The sequence below is a fragment of the Stegastes partitus genome, unplaced genomic scaffold (assembly GCF_000690725.1).
Source record: "Stegastes partitus isolate 25-593 unplaced genomic scaffold, Stegastes_partitus-1.0.2 Scaffold459, whole genome shotgun sequence".
NCBI lineage: Eukaryota > Metazoa > Chordata > Actinopteri > Pomacentridae > Stegastes > Stegastes partitus.
Window position 1 is genome coordinate 484,838 of NW_007578190.1, and position 17,519 is coordinate 502,356.

The following is a 17,519-nucleotide window of genomic DNA, read 5'->3' on the forward strand; positions in this document are numbered from 1 at the left end:
ACAGCCGGAATCCGCACACACACGAACGTTTAGGACGTTTTTCGTTCAGCTTGTCAACTTGCCCGCGTGGTTAGAGTCCATGGATGTTGTTATTCTGTAATCCAGAGCAGCGGGATCCACATTACGATCACCGACGATGCGCAAACTTCAGCCTGCACCAGGACGCACGGAGCCCCAAAAGCGTGTTTCCCGCTGCGGACCCACGGATCCTTCGCGTCGTTTTCCAGTAGAAAGACGCCAAAGTTTGCAAGTGGCCAGCGACTGTTATGCTAGTGCACCACAAGCAGATTTCCAAAATGGCTTCCCGGCGTAACAAAGCCAGAAGGATCGCTGCTGAGCTGATCCTCCCACCGCCAGGCCTCCATTGTCGGCCAGAGCGCACACTTCAAATCTATTGGAGGAAAGCGGCGCTGCAACGACTGCCGGGGCTCCGTGCAATGACAGGAGTCCCACTGTTGTGTTCCTGAAGGTTCCTGCATCACATCTGGCCCTAAAACAACCGTTCATGCTCTTTATTTCTTTGACAACACACTAGAAAGCTCGCCAAGGAAGGAACGCAACGGATTGATTTCAGCTGGAATGTAAACAAGAGCAAAATCAGAGTTGGTGAGGTAGTCCTGGACTCCATCACCACTAACAGATCAAATCCAGGTTCTCTGTAAACCTAAAGCAAGACAGGCAGCAACTAAATGTGTGCAAACATCCAGACACACCTGCAAAACTACAGAAAACAGCAAAACGCTAAATCAGGTGAAACTCAACTCAGTTGTGCAATAAACCAATAATCCAGCTCCTACAGGCTTATTATTATTATTAGTTCTATTTTTTTACTTTTAATAATCTACTTTATTGTAAATACCAACAATTTTTGCATGTTTTTTAAATAAATACCAGCATTTTTTTGATTTCCATTTCTTGCACAGTATGCACGTTAATTGCTCGTCCTTTTCCACATCCTTTCCTTATCTTTCTTGTTATGTGTGTGAGCTCCTGGACACCTTGAATCTCCGCACAGGGATGAAGAAGCACCTACAATCTATCTACCTACAAGACTGCAGCTTGTAAGATTCATTTCTAAAATAAAACAGATACAAAGCAGTGAAATACTGAGACAGCTACGAGCAACCAAAGAACACTCGGCATATGTATGAGGAACATTTGAAGGCACCATCTCATAGAACTGCCTCCCTACATCAATCGCCTCGTCCAGCTCATGCATCCTTAGACACACTTGCTGCAACGAATCCCTGGACTGCACTAAACGCTGTCGTTGCCAGTCGCAGCATCATTGCAGTTCTGTCGCTGCAAACAGTTTTTAAAGGACGATCTGGCAGCCCGTGGTGTTCTCCGCTCAAACAACACGGTGCAGCACAAAGTAACTGCCTCTTTATGTGAACATGTAACACAGGCCTTTGTGGAGCTCTTTGAAGACAAGTAAAAGAACTCAGACCCTCCATTTTCAACTGAACTAGGGTTTAGCTAGCTCAGTCAGACAAAGCAGAATAATGTGACGAGGATCACAAATGACCAGCGAGAAAAGTGGAGATGTCTGAGATGTGGTGTCTTCTATCAAAATGTTTGTTGAGGGTCTGAGACAAAGTGCAAAAGTACAAACCGTTGTTGTGCTACAGACTGAGAACAGTTCCCTGTTTTGACTGATTTTATATTCATATTGTGCACAAAACAAAAACTGAAAAACCAAACCGGGCCCTGCAGGCTGCTGCTAAAAGAGTCGACAAGAAAAGGAAAACGTCCGGAGAGGAAGCGAACAGAGAGCAGCTTTTACTCCAACAAACTCATGAATTCAAGCCATAGATGTAAATGTATGCGACTCAAGTGCTTCATGAAACACTAGTTTGTCGGGCGGAGAACACAAAAAAAACTAAAGTCAAGTGTGTTTCTTTTTTTTTTTTTATTACCGCTGACAAAGCAACGATGCTGCAGCCACAGCTGGTTTTCTCTTTACATAACGCTTCACTTTTGGGCCACAAAAAAAAAAGAAATATTGCCAGACATGAAGCACTCTATCAGTTAAATACATCTTAAACTGCAAACAGCTTTATCAGCACTCGGCTGGTCATACCGCCAAACCAAACAATCTCCTTTACAATCAAATCTGGATCAAGTGTAATCACGCTGCTAAGAACCTCATTACTAGTTCATTTGGCCTGAAACAAACAGAAACAGTCCAGACAAGCAAAGTGACCCAAATGAAGAGCAGCTGGATGTCTACAAATGAAGATAGTTGTCACTGGGGAGGCTCAAACCTGCAGCGCACCAAAGCAGCAGCACTTAAATCACACAACGGAGAGACAGCAGTGCAAAAAATAAACGAAGGAGAATCAGAGAAGATGCGCTTTACACTTCTGCTCCTCATTTCCACTACGTTTATCTACCTGCTGCAGTAAGTAGTTCCTTTGATTTCAGGCAAAAACTAAATATGACGTGTTGTTCTAAACAAAGGAACTAAGCAGGTGATTTTAATCTGATTATGTCGGCTCAGGTTGGTGACAGAGAGTTAATAAGGAATGAATTATCCTGCAACAGGAAGGTTTTATTTTTATTTTTCTCGTTACAGATGATAATTCTTTGCATGTAAAACCTATTATCTATGTGCACAACGTAGAAAATCGACCGTGAAGAACCTTCCAGAACACTGGAGGCTCCATAGTGTAGATAAAACAGGTTTTCAGTTTTGCATCCTAAGTTCTGCTGGTAGTCGTTAATAATTTCAAATGCAGACCAGCGTTCTCACACTGGATGAATAATCGAAGAGTTCATTTGCAAAAACAGATAACTCCAGAGAGGGAAGCCGTCTAACTGGAAAGACCATCCCTCAGCAGAGGTGGAGGTCTGGGGCTTCACCTCTCACCTGTTCAGTCCTAAGATCTCTCCCAGGAAGATGAACCCACATCCACACCTAGCCACAGCAGACCCTAACGAACCCCACTGTGGCAGGGGGAGCACTAACGACTCACATAACGAGGGGGAGGAGCAACAAACCCCCAGTTGAAACCTAAACTCAGGTGTTAACGTCTCCTTCAGGATATAAGTGTCTGGAACTCCCGACTCGTCAGTCAGAGCTGATGAAGCCTCTTGGATGAAGGTGGAACGTCTTCAAGGAACTCGAGCAGGTCCAGCTGCTATCATTAAACTACCAGAATGACTCCGTCTTCAGAACCCTTCAGAAACCCCACTTTTCCATCGTCTACCTGAGACAACATCAATCAAACTTAAGTTATCTCCGCTTTTGTCATGTCACTTCTACTTTTATCTTATCTCAAGCAAACAAACAAAAAACAACAAAAATCTACAAAGATGGGGCTGTCTGGTTTTGCAAATGAACTCTTCAGCTCTTTGCCCACTTCCTGTCGTTGCTGTATCACTGTGTTCGGCGTAAACATCAAGGCCCTGAAGCTTGACCTCTGACCTCAGCAGGGATTGAAGACTTTACTGACACCTAAATCCGAACTGGAAGAGGGAAGCTCAGGTCAGGAGGGAGGCGCCACCTGCTGGACAGAAGTCTGCAAACTTTATTGAGAGATTGGATTCTGGATCCAGTCTCACTGCAACCTTTGGACTCAATGACAAAAGGCGGGCAAAGGCCTGAGCGAACAACAGGACTATTCACTTATTAGCACTCTGCTGAGATCTGTCCTCTCTTCCTGAAGCCAGTCCAGAGCGGCCACAGGAACGAGGAAACATCGAGTGAAGGCGGTAAATACCAGAATCCAGATGCTTTACTTCAATAAAGCACACTGTGAAAACACTGCACTGCACATAAAAACCCTGCGTTCAGTGTCTGGCTTTAGTAGATGTGTGTAGATATGATCAGCACAAGTACTTCAAATGTGTTTGATCATCATACATGCTGCAGTAAGGAGCAGCATACACCTTAACACAGCAGCATATATGGTAATAAAACACATTTTAAGTACCTGTGATACATGACAAGTACTTTTGCTGATAATATTCTGTGTTTGCAGCCCTGCTGACGTACACATCTCTGAAAAGCACCTCTGCTTTGTGAGCACGATTTAAATGTTTCGGTCTGTGCATCTTTAAAAGTAGAGACATGTTCGATGAAGGAACAGTCATCAGAGAAAAGTCTGATTGAGGACATGTGAAGGTTTTCACTGTGCAGGAGGCCTGACATGTCAACACACGTAGTGATAAAACAAAGGACAAACTCTGGAGCGGAAGGATGAAGCTGCACACAAATTAAAGGAATAAAATGAAATAAAAGCTCACGCAGAGTAAAAGTATCTCCAATTTGAACTGGAGTACTCGAGTAAATATACTTCGTTACATCCCACCACTCTGCAAGTTGAGGATGAAGTTTCAGAGCAGAAATCCCTCAGACCGACTGTGAAGTGAAGTCTTCAGAGATTTAACAGCAGCTTTCACTGCAGCATTCACACAAGGAGACGAGCTTCAGCCCCTCTGAAGGCTTCAAAATGTGACTTAGAATAAAAAGTGCAAACAGGAACCGCAGCTCCGCGCAGCGCCGCTCGAGCTGCAGCCGCCTCCGCCGTCAGCCACACGGAAGTCGGTCTACTCACACGTTCGCCGGTCACCGAGAGGAAACCCGTCCGCAGTTTGAACGTCCAGCCGCCCGAAGCTTCATTGAGTCCCGTTAAAACCGGACCTCGGTCTAACGTTCGCCGTTCCCGCACGCGGTCATATTTTCCGTTGCGCCACATGCGTCAGTCCTTATATGGTAAAAATGACCATATATGGGATCCGTGGCTATAAAACAGCGTCACTCAGCGGCCGCTGGCAGAAATCACGGGGTTCGTTTGAAAACAAGAAGAGACGGATTTAACTGTTTCCTGACCTGGTCCATGAGACGCCTTTTAGAGAGAAAGGGAATTAAATAGTAGGAATGACACCGGCTGAGTTAAGTCAAAGAAAAAAACAAAGAAAAACAAACAACGGATGTCCTGAGTGTCTATTGTTTGCATTCATATAACACCCAAGAATAATAATCAGAATGATAAAAACAGGATTACATTTCCCCCTTTTTCCTTTTTAAATTTCAAGAAATTTCTTTCATGTGCTTTTCAAGATAATCAGTCAGACGTGCACTGTTAGTTTTACACAAAATCACACTTGTGCAGCAGTAAACGTCACAAAAAAACTCATCTAATAATTAAGTTAGTAATTAAAGATAAGCACTGAAAGAAGAACGTAATGTGTCATTGTCCTTTTGTGTCTCCTGTGTGGAAACACAAACGTCTTCATGTGTGTTTAAGGAAACATTCACAGACTCTGTTCTGCACATTGGACTTGTTGAACGGTTCTAATTATTGACAGCCTCTTTTCAAATGATACCATAACAAGGGGCTGGTTTTTAACTTGGACATATTTTTTAATGTGTTTAAAGGAAGACACACAGCAGAATAAAAACATTCACACTGTTTCTATCATAATTTTCTGCTGCTGAATTTGAGTTTTCCACTTTTTTTTGGATATGCTTATTTTACTTAGACGATCTATATGTGCTAAAACGTGTTTTATGTTGTTCTCTGCGTTACCTGTTGTTCACTAATTCACTGAAGTGTCAAGTTATTTGGAGAGATTAATAAAAAAACATGAAGCATTTTATCTCTCTTATGCCCTGATTTCCCCTCTGGCTGTCTAGAAAAAAGTAGTGCAAATCATAATCTATTCATAGTTTTATGCTTTTCATTAAGTTTGTGTGGAATCCTGTTTAAACCCCCGTTCAAAGGCCAACTCTGTCTCTTTTAGACCGTCGGAGAAAACCTGAAAAACTGGACCCCTGTCATTTGTGGAATGGTGCTGATGTGATCCTTTTGCTAACTTCAGTCTTTAGTGAGCAGAAAGCTGTTGGTTCACATGTTGCTCTGCAGTCACAGACCATCAACACCTTTATTTTTCTGATGTCTAAATGTTTATTCCCCTGTGCAGCATAAAAACACAAAACCAAAGACTCCTATCAGCTTTGAGTCCTCAGTCAGGATGACAGTAACTCCACCCTGTTGAATTTTTAGCAGACAGCAGCAGCTCAAGGTTTGCTGGATAACTGTGCGTGTTCTTTATGGGAGTTTGTATTTTCTTTAACAGCACGTTTCCTTCCTGAGACCGAGAAAAGCCTCATCGGGGGAACCAGCTGAGCACAGACAGACTGTGATTGAGAACCTTGTGTGAGAACCTTCAGTCCTACAGCCATGAGCACATCTCTGGGGATAAAATGCAATTAGATTAACTTATTTTATTCAGTCTAATTAATAACATATTCTTGAATCCCCATCCAGATTATTAAAATGTTGGTTTTGGGGGAATAAAGAGCCAAATAATCTGGATCTCATCCCGTGTTATGAGCAGTCCATTAAGTCTTTGGTGTGTTGTATTATTGTATTATTCAGACTAAATTATTCTTCTCATTTTCCAAAGGCACATTTGCGGAGACTGACACTGATGCTTTACTTTGGGAAAACAAAAAGAGGATCAGTGAAGGAGATGAGCTGTGGTTTTTAATGTTGTTATGATAAAGAAATCACTAAAGATAAAAAAAAAAAAAAAGTTGTACTCCAGGTTCTTTACTTTGGCTTCAACTTTTAAAATAATACAACTGTCTATGAATATGAGTGAATATTAATCATCTAAAGTCGTGTTATCTACAGTTGTGAACAAACGTTTATTTACACTTGTCACTAAAAACAATTATGCATTTGTGGTTTGGTTTCAGAAATGTATTAAATCTGTCAAAGCGCTGCTGCGTGTCTGATTATCGACTCATGGTTTGTCCTTCATCGTAGCTGAACACTGAAACATGTACAGTTTAGCATCACGTAAAAACACAATCATAACAGTTGTCCAGCAGCTTGAAATATTCTCGTTTTTGTTTGTTCTTTTCCACAATTTTTTTTTCCTGTGATTTCAATGATAATTAAAACAAGAATTTTTAAAAAGCCAGAAATTAAGAACACTGTTCTCCTTAAGCTAGAATATGCAGAAAAGTTTATTTTTTCTCTCTATGACATGAAAATAAATAAGCAAATAAAATACTGCCACTGAGCTTTAGTGGCCATCACTAACACGGTCTTATGACGGTATTTGGAAGTGCTGAAATATAAAATACACGCTGCTAAAGCCTGATGTTAGCTGGTGTTAGGGCTTCAAGGTGTTTGGTTGCTTTACTTGTTGGTCCCATCTTACAGAAGGAACTAGTTCAAAATATACATTTAGGGCCATCATTTGAGGGTCAAGCTGTGCCACACGGTGCTGAATTCTTTGGGCTCATTCTAATGACTATAATACAACAGAAGTGACATTTTAAAGCAGGACACTGGTTGAAATGAAAACTTTGATTTTGTTCTGTAATGATCAACAGGTTCACTGAAACTTTACCTCAGTGGCTTGTAGTTGGCTCCCATGAGCAGCAGAGCTTGTAGCTGATAGAATGAACATTTTAGTTCCTATAAGTCCCCCTGAGAGCACATAGGACAGACAAAGAAGGAGGCTGTAGTCGTATAAAACACGAGCCTATACATGATGTGAACACTTCAGTTATAAACAACTTCTTTACTGTGTGTTTGCTTTTAAATGCAAAAGTCTTCTAATCTGCCTACACATATAATGTGATTATATCCACAAAGACCAGGCTCCATTTGTCTCCCGGCTTCATCATTCATCTTCATGACAGATCCTTCAATTCTGGGAAAGGAAGCGTCACGCGGAGTGAAAAGGAATGAGTGGAGCGGATTGGAACGCGGCCCGCCTGCTGTTGCTAGGAGGCGCTGTTGGAGCCCGGAAGAGCTGGAAGTGATGATGATGATGATGATGATGGCCACACCGAGATTGAGAGGAGGAGGACCGTGAGCTCCAGGTTTGCGTTTGGAGGCAGATGTGACCTCTGATTCCTCCGCTGAAGGTAAGAACCGTCCGTCTGTCAGCGCACATCTGGAGCGCAGCGTCTCTGTGGCTTTCACTAAATACAAAAAAAAAAAGAGACAGAGGAGAATTTCGCTTCGATTATAACCTCAAAAGCTGCCGAATAATCTGTAATCGCTGCATGGAAAGGGAAGCCTTGGTGCTGCCACTGTGCATGCTTCAGTGCTGTAGTCAGAGGAGCAGGTTGGTGGCATCAGCAGCCCTGGTTGGATCAAACACTCATCTCATCATGTAAACTCGAACTGATGCTGCTCATAGCCTTGTTTCCCCCATTCTCAGCTGTGTGCTCTGGCCCTGTCTGCCATTACCTGTCCGTGGAGGCTCTGTGCCATCATCTGCTGACAGACATTTTCAGAAATAGCAGCTGTATTGATTGGACACACGATTCACCTCCACGAGACACGGAAGAGAGTCTGCTGCACAGGAATGGCAGGAATGTGATGAGTGTGCTTTAAAAAGAACACAACACTAAGAGCAGACAGACCCTCCTTTGTTGTGGTGCAGGGTTTCCAACCCGGTGCCGCCTGATCTCACGCTGACTTGTGGATCCTCTCGTTCCACGCCCTCCGCCTCATTTGACAGCTGGGCGACGGGGCTACATGGTCTCCTCTTCGGGGTGTGGATGTGCGGGTGTCCAGAGATGGAAAGCTACGAGGAGTTCTGCCTGCGGACGCTGGCTTTGCTGCAGGAAGAAGGAACATTCAGGAAGAAGTGGGCATGTGACCCGGCGTGTTCCCCGAAGGCTCGCTCGGTCATCCACTTCCACGGAAGAGCGGTGCTGTCGCCCCTGGTAAGGACAGAAACAAACAACCAGATAACAATCCAGAGCAAGTGTTTTATTGGCACAAAATGCTTTACCCCAAAACATTCTGTTGTGTTCGTATCTGTGGCCTGCATAGAAGTGTTTCCTGTTAGTTACAGAAACAATGAAAAAGGACCTTATTGCACATTTATTTCATGAGGCAGGGTGCAGGAGAGGGACGAGCACTTCCTAAAGTTTCAAAAAGACTCACACACGCTTCTGACTTGCAGAAAATTTGTGACTTTTCACTGCTAGACCTTCACCGGGCAAAGCACACAAAACAAAACCTAGGAAAGGATGCAGTATCATCGTAGAACAAACAGTATGAGAGCTGTGTGAGACATACAGAAAACACAAGGCTTTGGGATGAACCAGCTCCACACATCCTTTACTGAGCAGTCTTCCCCACTGGGACACTTAATGGAGCCCAAAGTCAAAATGTCTGCCGTGAGAAAAGGTCAGCAGTAGACTGATGAGGAGGAACTCAAAGGCTGTTTGAGTTTAATCAGAAAAAAACGTCTGCTTGTGACCACTGACCAACTCTTCATTACTGGTCAGGTGGCAAAGTGTCTTCAAGATGGGAAGATATAGCGAAAGAAGGTCAAAGCACAGCAGTTTGTCAGTCCCTAACACACCTTTTTTAATCCGCCTGACATTTCCTGAGCCGCTGAAGTGACTCGCTCTCTCCTGGAGACGTGTGAATCAGTGTTTGTTTCCTCTTCCAGCTGAGTGCAGAGCAGCGCGCTGAGATGTGTCTCCTCAGACGGAGGGCGGTCCAGCTGGAGGCCGAGCGACAGAACCAGCAGAGAAACAAGCTCCTGGGCCGGGTGCAGGCCGTCCTGGATCACGCTCGGGTCAGTAGCACGGTGCCGGTAGGAGGCCTGGCCGGGAGAGTTTTGTGATCGTGTCGGCCTGAGACTTGTTGACTAAACTCATGTTTTCGTGTGTCTCTTTGGAAAAATGCTGAATGCAACATTTTTCAGCTCCGTCTGTGAAGTGGGTCTGTGTGTCAGTCCCACGTCGTAGCACAAAGACTGAATTACAGTCTGTTCCAATCTCTAGTGACATTTGCAGACTTGAGTACCGGCCGTGTGACTAAACACTTCTTCCAGTCGGCTGAGCTATTTATACCTGATGGTGGCCCTGTTTTGTCAACTCCACAGCAGCGTTGCTCACTCTTACCTGCTAGTACACATGTCATCATTACTTATCTTCTTGCACAGGTGCATGAGGTGCTGAGTGACGAGGTCGACAAGCTGCCAGTTTCTAAACCTGCCAGCGGCTACACTCTGGTCACCGACTCACCCGGGCTTCCCAGAGACTCCGGATTTGGGCTCCAGACAAGCGACAGGCCTGTCACTCCGAGCCCTGAGACCCCCGTCCTCAATGGGTTCAAAGGAGTGGAGGAAGTGAAGGTGGAGAACCAGGAGAGGAGTGAGGAGGAGGAGGAAGAGGAGGAAGAGGACATTAGCTTGGACAGCCTTCTCAAGAGGTCGAGGGAGTACGTGAAGAGAGAGCAGCAGGGATCCAAAGTGGTCGCCCAGACCATCTCCGCTGAGGAGAAGAGGAGCTGCAGCCCTGTGCTGGATGCCGGCGTCGAGTTTGGATTCAGTCTGCACCACAGCCCCGTCGGCCCACCTCAGGTCCAGCATCCGGCTCTGTATGACCCCAGTCCTCAGAAGTCCGTCTGCCTCTCGCCCGGTCTACCGGAGCAGTTTGCTCGTCTCCCGAGTCCGGAGTCCAGCATTAGTCCCCGTCCGCAGAGACGCAGACCTCGGCCCGTTTCTACAGGGAACATACACATCTCGTTCCCCATTGGCCCGGCAGACCTGATCCCTCGAAGCCCAGGAAGGTCCGGGGAAGGTGCCGGCATGGCAGACTGGGGAGAAGCGTCCGCTGGCCACTGGGCTTCAGCGGGGAGGGATGCTGTCGGCAGCGGTGGCAGCCGTCGATCCAGTCACTGCGGTACCAGTCCAGTGCAGGAGAGCTGCAGCCCGGTTAGCCCCTCAGTGCCCGGCTCCATGGGACACCACGACCACCTGGCTGCAGGGTTTCGCCGGCGCTGCCACACCCTGGACAGCCAGCTGCACTCCCACCATGCTGGAGTGGAGCCTATAGACCGCAGCCAGGAAAGAGTCCCTCGCTTTATGGCCGGAGTGACGTGGTTGGCTCCGAGTCGACGCACCTCAGCAGCCCCCTTAAACCAGACGTACGAGGTGGAGAACCCGTCTCCAGCTCTGGCGAGGCCCCGTCTGCCTCCTGACTTGGCTCAGGTCACGCTCAGGGTGGAGCCTGTTGATTCTCAGGGGCCCAACAACGGCAGGAAAACACCGACTGTCCTCAGAGCCAGCGCCGAGTCTCAGGCTGGGAAGACAGGTGAGGCTGTTTTAAAGGGGTCAGCATTCTGAGGCTTTTTTTAAAAACACATTTTCACACTCTCCCTGAGGTCACTGTTTGACGTTCTCGTTGCATGAATAGAGATGAATGCTTTATTTGCTTGTGCACGTCAACAGAGGAGAGCCAGTGGCGAGCCCAGGCTCTGGAGGACATGCAAAGGCGTCTGGAGGAGGAGCACGCCTTGCAGATGTCGCTGCTCCTCGCTGAGCAGGAGAAAGAGCAGCAGCGCCTCCGTCTGGTCAGCATCACACAGTGCTCATTCTAAATAGGATTCTTGTAGTTTAATCGTAGCAACTGGACCTGCTCGAGTTCCTTGAAGACGTTCCACCTCTCATCCAAGAGGCTTCATCAGGTCTGACTGACTAGTTGGGAGATCTAGATCCTGATATCCTCTTGGATTAGAGGTGAAACGTCCTCAAGAAACTCAAGCAAGTCCAGTTGCTACGATTAAACTACGAGAAGAACCACGACCTGGATGACTGGGAATCTTCACAGACATTTTAAATAGCAGTAGATATCAAAAGCAACTAAACCCAGACGTTTATTCTGGTTTTTTTTCTTCCCTTTCTTGCTAAAAATAGATCATTTTGGGCGTTTTTTATTTAGTACATTTGCACGTGTGGCTGATTTAAATGAAACATGACCGCTGACATGTCCGTGTTGTGTAGGAGCTGGAGCAGGGCTGTGTGCTGCCTCTCGCTGGGGACGGCGGCTGTGGCTGGAATCGTAGGTCTGTGAGTGAAAACGGTCCAGTAATGAGCCCGTCCTGCCCGGGACTGAGCCCGACCCACACGCCATGTGAGCGATCGCCTGGACACAGTATAGGTACCGCTTCACTCTTCACTGGGCCGTTCAGCCAGATGTTAGCATTGCTGCATGAATGTTTCTGAGGAGTCGTCTTGTTTCCAGAAGACGTATAATAAATCTACGAAAGACCCAAAAAGCACAATTGTTTTTAGATTCATGTGTTTCAATGATTCCACCAAAGAAAATGAAGAGTTTCAGGAGTCACTGAACCTCAACTCTGCCATAAAAACGTGGACTTTACAAGTAGATGGAAACTGTAGATGAGTACTTGTGCCACAGACTTTTCTCTTTTTCCGTCCCTCTTTGGGTAACTCTTCATTTTAACGTCTGAAGTGTTATTTTGAAGGCGTCACAGTTTCCGTGTAAACTCTTTCTCTAGATGCTCCATGTGATCGATAGAAGCAAAACTGACTGGACGGACAGTGAGAGCAGACGGTGCAATCTGTTTTACATGACTTCTTGTAATACTGCGTACAGAGGTGTTGTAGACAGGATAATACACAGAAAAATATATTGGCTCATGCCCGAATACTGTAATAGCATTTGCTAAATAACTCAGAGACTGAAATTGGAATTTCCCAGTAAAACAGGAGTAACTGCTGCAGACAGTCGCCCTCAGATGTGTTCATACCCACAACAGCTTCAGTCACTGAAATAAGTTGAAATTGACAAAAGTAATAATAAATAAAAACTTAATGAAAATCATGACGTTGCTTTTGAGTTGTGGTTCAACAGAAATATATCTAAAAAACAAGACAAACAGAAAACAAGCAGACAAGCATGATGGGACCCGTAAACTAATATCTAGTTGATCAACCCTCTGAGCCAATCACTGCCATCAGGTGTTTCCTGTAACTCTCAGTCAGACTTCTGCACCTGTTGACAGGTGTTCTGGACCACTGCTCATCAGCAAAGGCCTCTCATTGGTCCAGGACAGTTTTGTTTGTTTTTTAAAATTATTCTTTTCAACCACAATTCAAAAGCAACGGGGATGAGTGCATTTGAGGACGACTGCAGGCTGTAGAGCGAATAATGTTCTTGGTGTAAAGCTTCTGGCCTTTCTTTCTCCAGGTTTCTCCAGTCCTGCCCCCTCCAGTGTGTCCTCTCCTTCCGTGCAGCAGCCGGTTTATCTGTGGGGCTCCACGTGGGCGGCGAGCAAACCTCGGGCGAGGCTGAGTCTGGTGGGTCGACCCTGGTCGAGCTCAGTGGCTGCATGAGGTCACATCTAAAGTGAACCCTCGGCTCGTGGAAATGCCCCCTAATGTCTGTGTCTCACCTGTTGCCTCTTCGTGTGGCTGTTCACATCCTTCACGCGTCCTCGTTGTGACTTTCAGGTTCTGACGGCGGAGCAGCAGAGAGCGTTCTGTCGCGTCGGCGCCATCGTTCGAGGCTTCCTGATACGTCGGCTGCTCAAAACCGAGAAGGTCAAGCACCTGCGTCAAACCGTCGTGGTGAGATCACACACAGCGAAGGTGCACCGCTGATGGTGGCTATTCGGTGTATTAACAGCGTGCTGTACATGTGTCCTCAGGACACACAAGAGTTCATCCGTTCATTTCAGACGGAGGGTCCACAGAAGAGAGGCAGCTACTCGGCTCAAGATCTGTCCCTGCAGGAGCGAGTCAGAGCCCAGGTATGGCTGCCGTCACTGTTTGTGGGTGCTTCTTTCTCTGTGTTCACGCTGGTGTCTTCTGTCCCACAGCTTCGTGCAGCCCTGTACGACGTCCACGACATCTTCTTTGAAATGCCGCCGGGGGATCGTTTAGGATTGCTGCAGCAGGACAGGGAGCTGCGCGCAGAGAGGAAGCTACGAGACATGGTAACCTGAAAACACAAGGCAGCAGTCCATCACATAATTCATTAGAGGAAGGTGACAACTCAGGCATCCTCTCACCTTTCTGTCTCTGAGTCTTGGCTTGATATTGTACTCAGTAAGTTCATGTGTTGGAGGCTTGGAGGGTGATATTTTCTTGATGAATCTACATCTTCAGGAGAAAGCCAAGTGCCCCAAAGAGAGAGTTGCTCTTTCTGCTGCCACACAGAGATCTCTGGACCGGAAGAAGAGGTAGGATGGAGAAGGAGGACACAGCTTTATATTGTGTATTCATGTTTTCAGTGCTGAGATGCAGTGATCATGTGTTTGGTGAATCAGGGTTGGTGAGTCTCCAGCACAAGTTAGGAAGATGCAGCAGAAGCCAAAGAGCCCCACGACCAACAGGTTTGTTGTGTTTGTGAACTTCAGGGTTCTCACCAGAAATTTTCTTCGTTAGCGAAGATGTTAGCAGCGAAGACGACGGCAGAGAAACGAGTCTCTTCGGAAAAATTTCAAGTTTTACTGGAAAATGTCCAATTTTCCAAACACGCAGCTTGAAGACAGCGTAGCGGGCCAAGGCACAGGGAAACGTAGGGAAATGATCATTTCCCTGCTACATACCCTCCAAAACAACCGCCCAGTTTGCAGCGTAATGTTTTCAGGCAGCAGCGTAACGAGACGTTATAACGCTGGTGAGAACCCTGAACTTATTTTTCGCTCTGTGCCTCCCTGTGTTGATGCTGTTTGTTGTAAGTTCATTGCACATATTCTTTTCCTTTCCCAGAGTGTTGAAGCCGAGTCAGGGTCAAAACTCTCCTGCCTCCGGCCAGCTGAACCGCCAGGGGTGAGCTCATGCTTCTGCTAGTTGGACACATTTGCAAGTTATCTCTCTGTTGTTAAACACACATAAACTTCCGTATTTAATTAATTTGGAGAAATATTCCTTATTCCACCCCCGTAGATGTTGATCAGTTTGTCCAATTTGCTGCTAACTTTTGCATCGGTCACATGAACTGTGGCTCCGGCATCATTTCAGTCAGCTCCTGCTCCGCCCTTCAGGTTTCACTGCCGTCTTTAAAGCGACTTTTTCCTTCCAGGAGCTGGTACAGAAAGACCCCCGAGGAGAGAGTGAGGCGCTCGGACAGCCTGAAGAAGCAGCACTCGCTGGGCTAGCACCATAGCCACTGACCTGTCAACTTGAATTTGTAGTGTTTTAATACAAACTTTGCACCACTGAAGCTCGAGTCAGCGCTGCTAATAATAATACGATTGTCTTTACCTTCACGTGACTGCATTCACCACCACACTGACTCACACCGTCACAGTCCTGCTGTTTTGACTGCTGCTGAAATAAGTTTTTGTGTCGAAAAAAAGTGCAAATCAGAAAAAACGTCAAATAGAGATCAGATCAAAATATATCTGTGCCTAATAACTATGCCTTTGCTATTTATAACATTTTAGCATGTACACATTTACCAGTTGTGTTCTTAAACATGAAGTGCTTCTAGCTGTGAGCGGATTTACAAACACCAGTTTCACGCCGACTCTCATGTAGTTGAAGATGCCGTATTTAAATGTGTATAATTCACTAATTTAAGTTTTTTTGGGGTTTTTTTGTTCAAGGGCTTTGAGTACCTGTTTGTGCTTTGTTTATTTGATGGTGCTCAGTTTACAGTACTTTTAATGTATTTCAATGTTTGGCTGAAATCGAAGCCAAATGGAAAAAACAAACAAAAAATCTAAATGTGTTTGTTGGGTCACTGGCGAGCTGTTATGGTGTAAAACTATGTTATTCAGAGCAAGAGTGAAGGTCAGTCTGAACAAAACCACCTTTGTGTCGGCGTGTCGTCCAACCACGTGCTGATGAATCTGCAGGCCACGTGGGCTCTCAGTGCTTTGGTGTTTTTCACTGACATTGCTCTGTTCTCTTTTAAAAATGTTGTTTTTTTTAATTTAAAATGCCAAAATGTCACTTTTTTTTACAACCAGAATAAATTCTGAAGTGATCTGAGTTGTCTCTACCTTAATTCATGATAAAAATGAAAAAAAAAGTTAACAGTGAAACCAGCTCAACTCGATGATTTCCTGATGTGGACTCAATGTGTTTTAGTTTTGAGCAATTAATCCACAGGGCTTGTGTTTAGGATCATTGTCATTAGTTTTCTACAGACTATTTGTGTTTTTGCTGAGGAACTGGACCATGAATGATGTGAAGAAGCAGCTTAAAGCTTTAAACCACTCCAGTGACTCTTTATTTCCAGTGTTCATTACAATGAACTGGCATTCATCCAATCATCCAATCCTCACTTTGCCCACATCACGTCGAACTGAACTGCGAGGCAAAACAAAATGCTCGCACACTGCCCGCTGGTTTGTTTTTTGCAGAGTCGGGTTCTTGTCTGTGTGTCTGCTGCTGTGTTTCTGTGGCTGAACTGGTTTACTTCCCGCTCACTGTTCTGCACGATCTGACAGATTATTTTGTTTGGGTTTTCTCACATTCTCAATCAGACCAATCAGTCCATCAAACCCTCTGCAGCACATGAAGCCACGCAGCTTCATACCATGCATCCCAGACACGTTGTCCTCCAGAGTCCCTGCAGCTGTTCAGACTTCTCTACAAAATCATTCCCTCTATATATACACCGTGTGTTTTTGTCACCAGGTAAACATCCTCTGAATGTTGAGTTGTGAATGTGAGTGTGCTTGGTTGTCTGTCTCTAAGTGTAGCCCTGTGATAGACTGGTTACCTGTCCAGGTGAACCTGCCTTCACCCTGAGTCAGCTGGGATAGACTCCAGCCCCCCATGACCCTGGTGAGGATTAAGGTGTAGAGATGATGGATGGATGTTTGAACAAACTACTGGTTGCCTCCAGATTCAAGAGTTTTTATTTTGTCACATGCAGAATGTTTCAGTGAAAATAGTGGCAAGAAAAAAAACACACAGTCTAGTGGTTCATGACGTGACTCACAGTCATTCAAAGAAAACGCAACCAAACATGAAAAACAAAAAACCACGATACCAACAATACTTACAACTAGTAGAATAAAAGTAATAAAAGTTTCACATTCACAGAATTCCTTCAAGTGCCAAGAAAAACTGTCGAGAGTGAAGCTACAGTTTAAGTTTCCTGTATGTCACCACCCAGCATCATGAAGTGCTTTAATGCCACTCAGCTCTCCACGTTTTACCGTTTTCAACAGGAATGAGGAATTTCACACTGATTTCACCCTTTTCTACCCCGGTCTGAGCCACGGGGCTTCTGTGAGAAGTCAGAAATGAATCAAGCATCACATTCAACCACGAAAACTAATGTTTCTGTTCAGGAATGAAAATAAATGAGTAGAATTTGACATTTTAATCACAAAATAATTATATTTTAACATTAAAAATATCATTTGGGTCAAAGAGCTTGTACATAGTGGTGCATTAACTGTTACAGAAACAGGAAATGATTTTGGTAATTACCAATGCTGTTGATTTAGGGCAGCTGTGGCATAAACCTGACACTAGGTGGTGCTCTAATAAATCTGTTGAGCATTGTAAATAAAATAAATAGATCAGTATGTATGTAACCGGTGGATTCAGTTCTCTGCGTTGTGTACTCAGAGTCGAACCTTTCTTTTGGAGGCGATCTTCGTTTATTACAGACCTTGACAGCCAATTTAAAAAAACATAAAAAATGTCCTGTCAGCTCACACAACCTGTACCGCTACACAAACCAAACAATGCACAAACATATTGCATTAAAACACACACATTACAACAGCAGCACTGTTGCCTCG

At 45.2% G+C, this 17,519-nt stretch overlaps 2 protein-coding genes across 3 annotated transcripts in view; one reads left to right on the forward strand and one right to left on the reverse strand.

The window, feature by feature from the left end:
* The window catches only part of sun1b (Sad1 and UNC84 domain containing 1b), a 30,582-nt gene extending 25,934 nt beyond the window's left edge, over positions 1-4,648 (reverse strand). Inside the window, exon 1 of one of the 2 annotated variants that reach the window (XM_008286588.1) lies at positions 4,563-4,648. The gene's annotated coding sequence lies outside the window, so the exon portion shown is untranslated. Of the gene's footprint in view, positions 1-62; positions 359-4,562 lie in introns of those variants that run through there. The other variant, XM_008286585.1, reaches the window with a different exon arrangement.
* A 3,759-nt stretch (positions 4,649-8,407) lies between these two features.
* ccp110 (centriolar coiled-coil protein 110) lies at positions 8,408-15,747 on the forward strand. The gene is made up of 13 exons (XM_008286590.1): positions 8,408-8,707; positions 9,445-9,573; positions 9,943-11,095; positions 11,233-11,354; positions 11,785-11,941; positions 12,995-13,104; positions 13,258-13,374; positions 13,455-13,556; positions 13,626-13,742; positions 13,915-13,988; positions 14,076-14,141; positions 14,521-14,580; positions 14,834-15,747. Exons 1-13 carry the CDS (start codon positions 8,540-8,542, stop codon positions 14,907-14,909), a joined length of 2,451 nt encoding a protein of 816 aa, XP_008284812.1. The 5' UTR covers positions 8,408-8,539; the 3' UTR covers positions 14,910-15,747.
* The last annotated feature ends 1,772 nt before the right edge of the window (positions 15,748-17,519 follow it).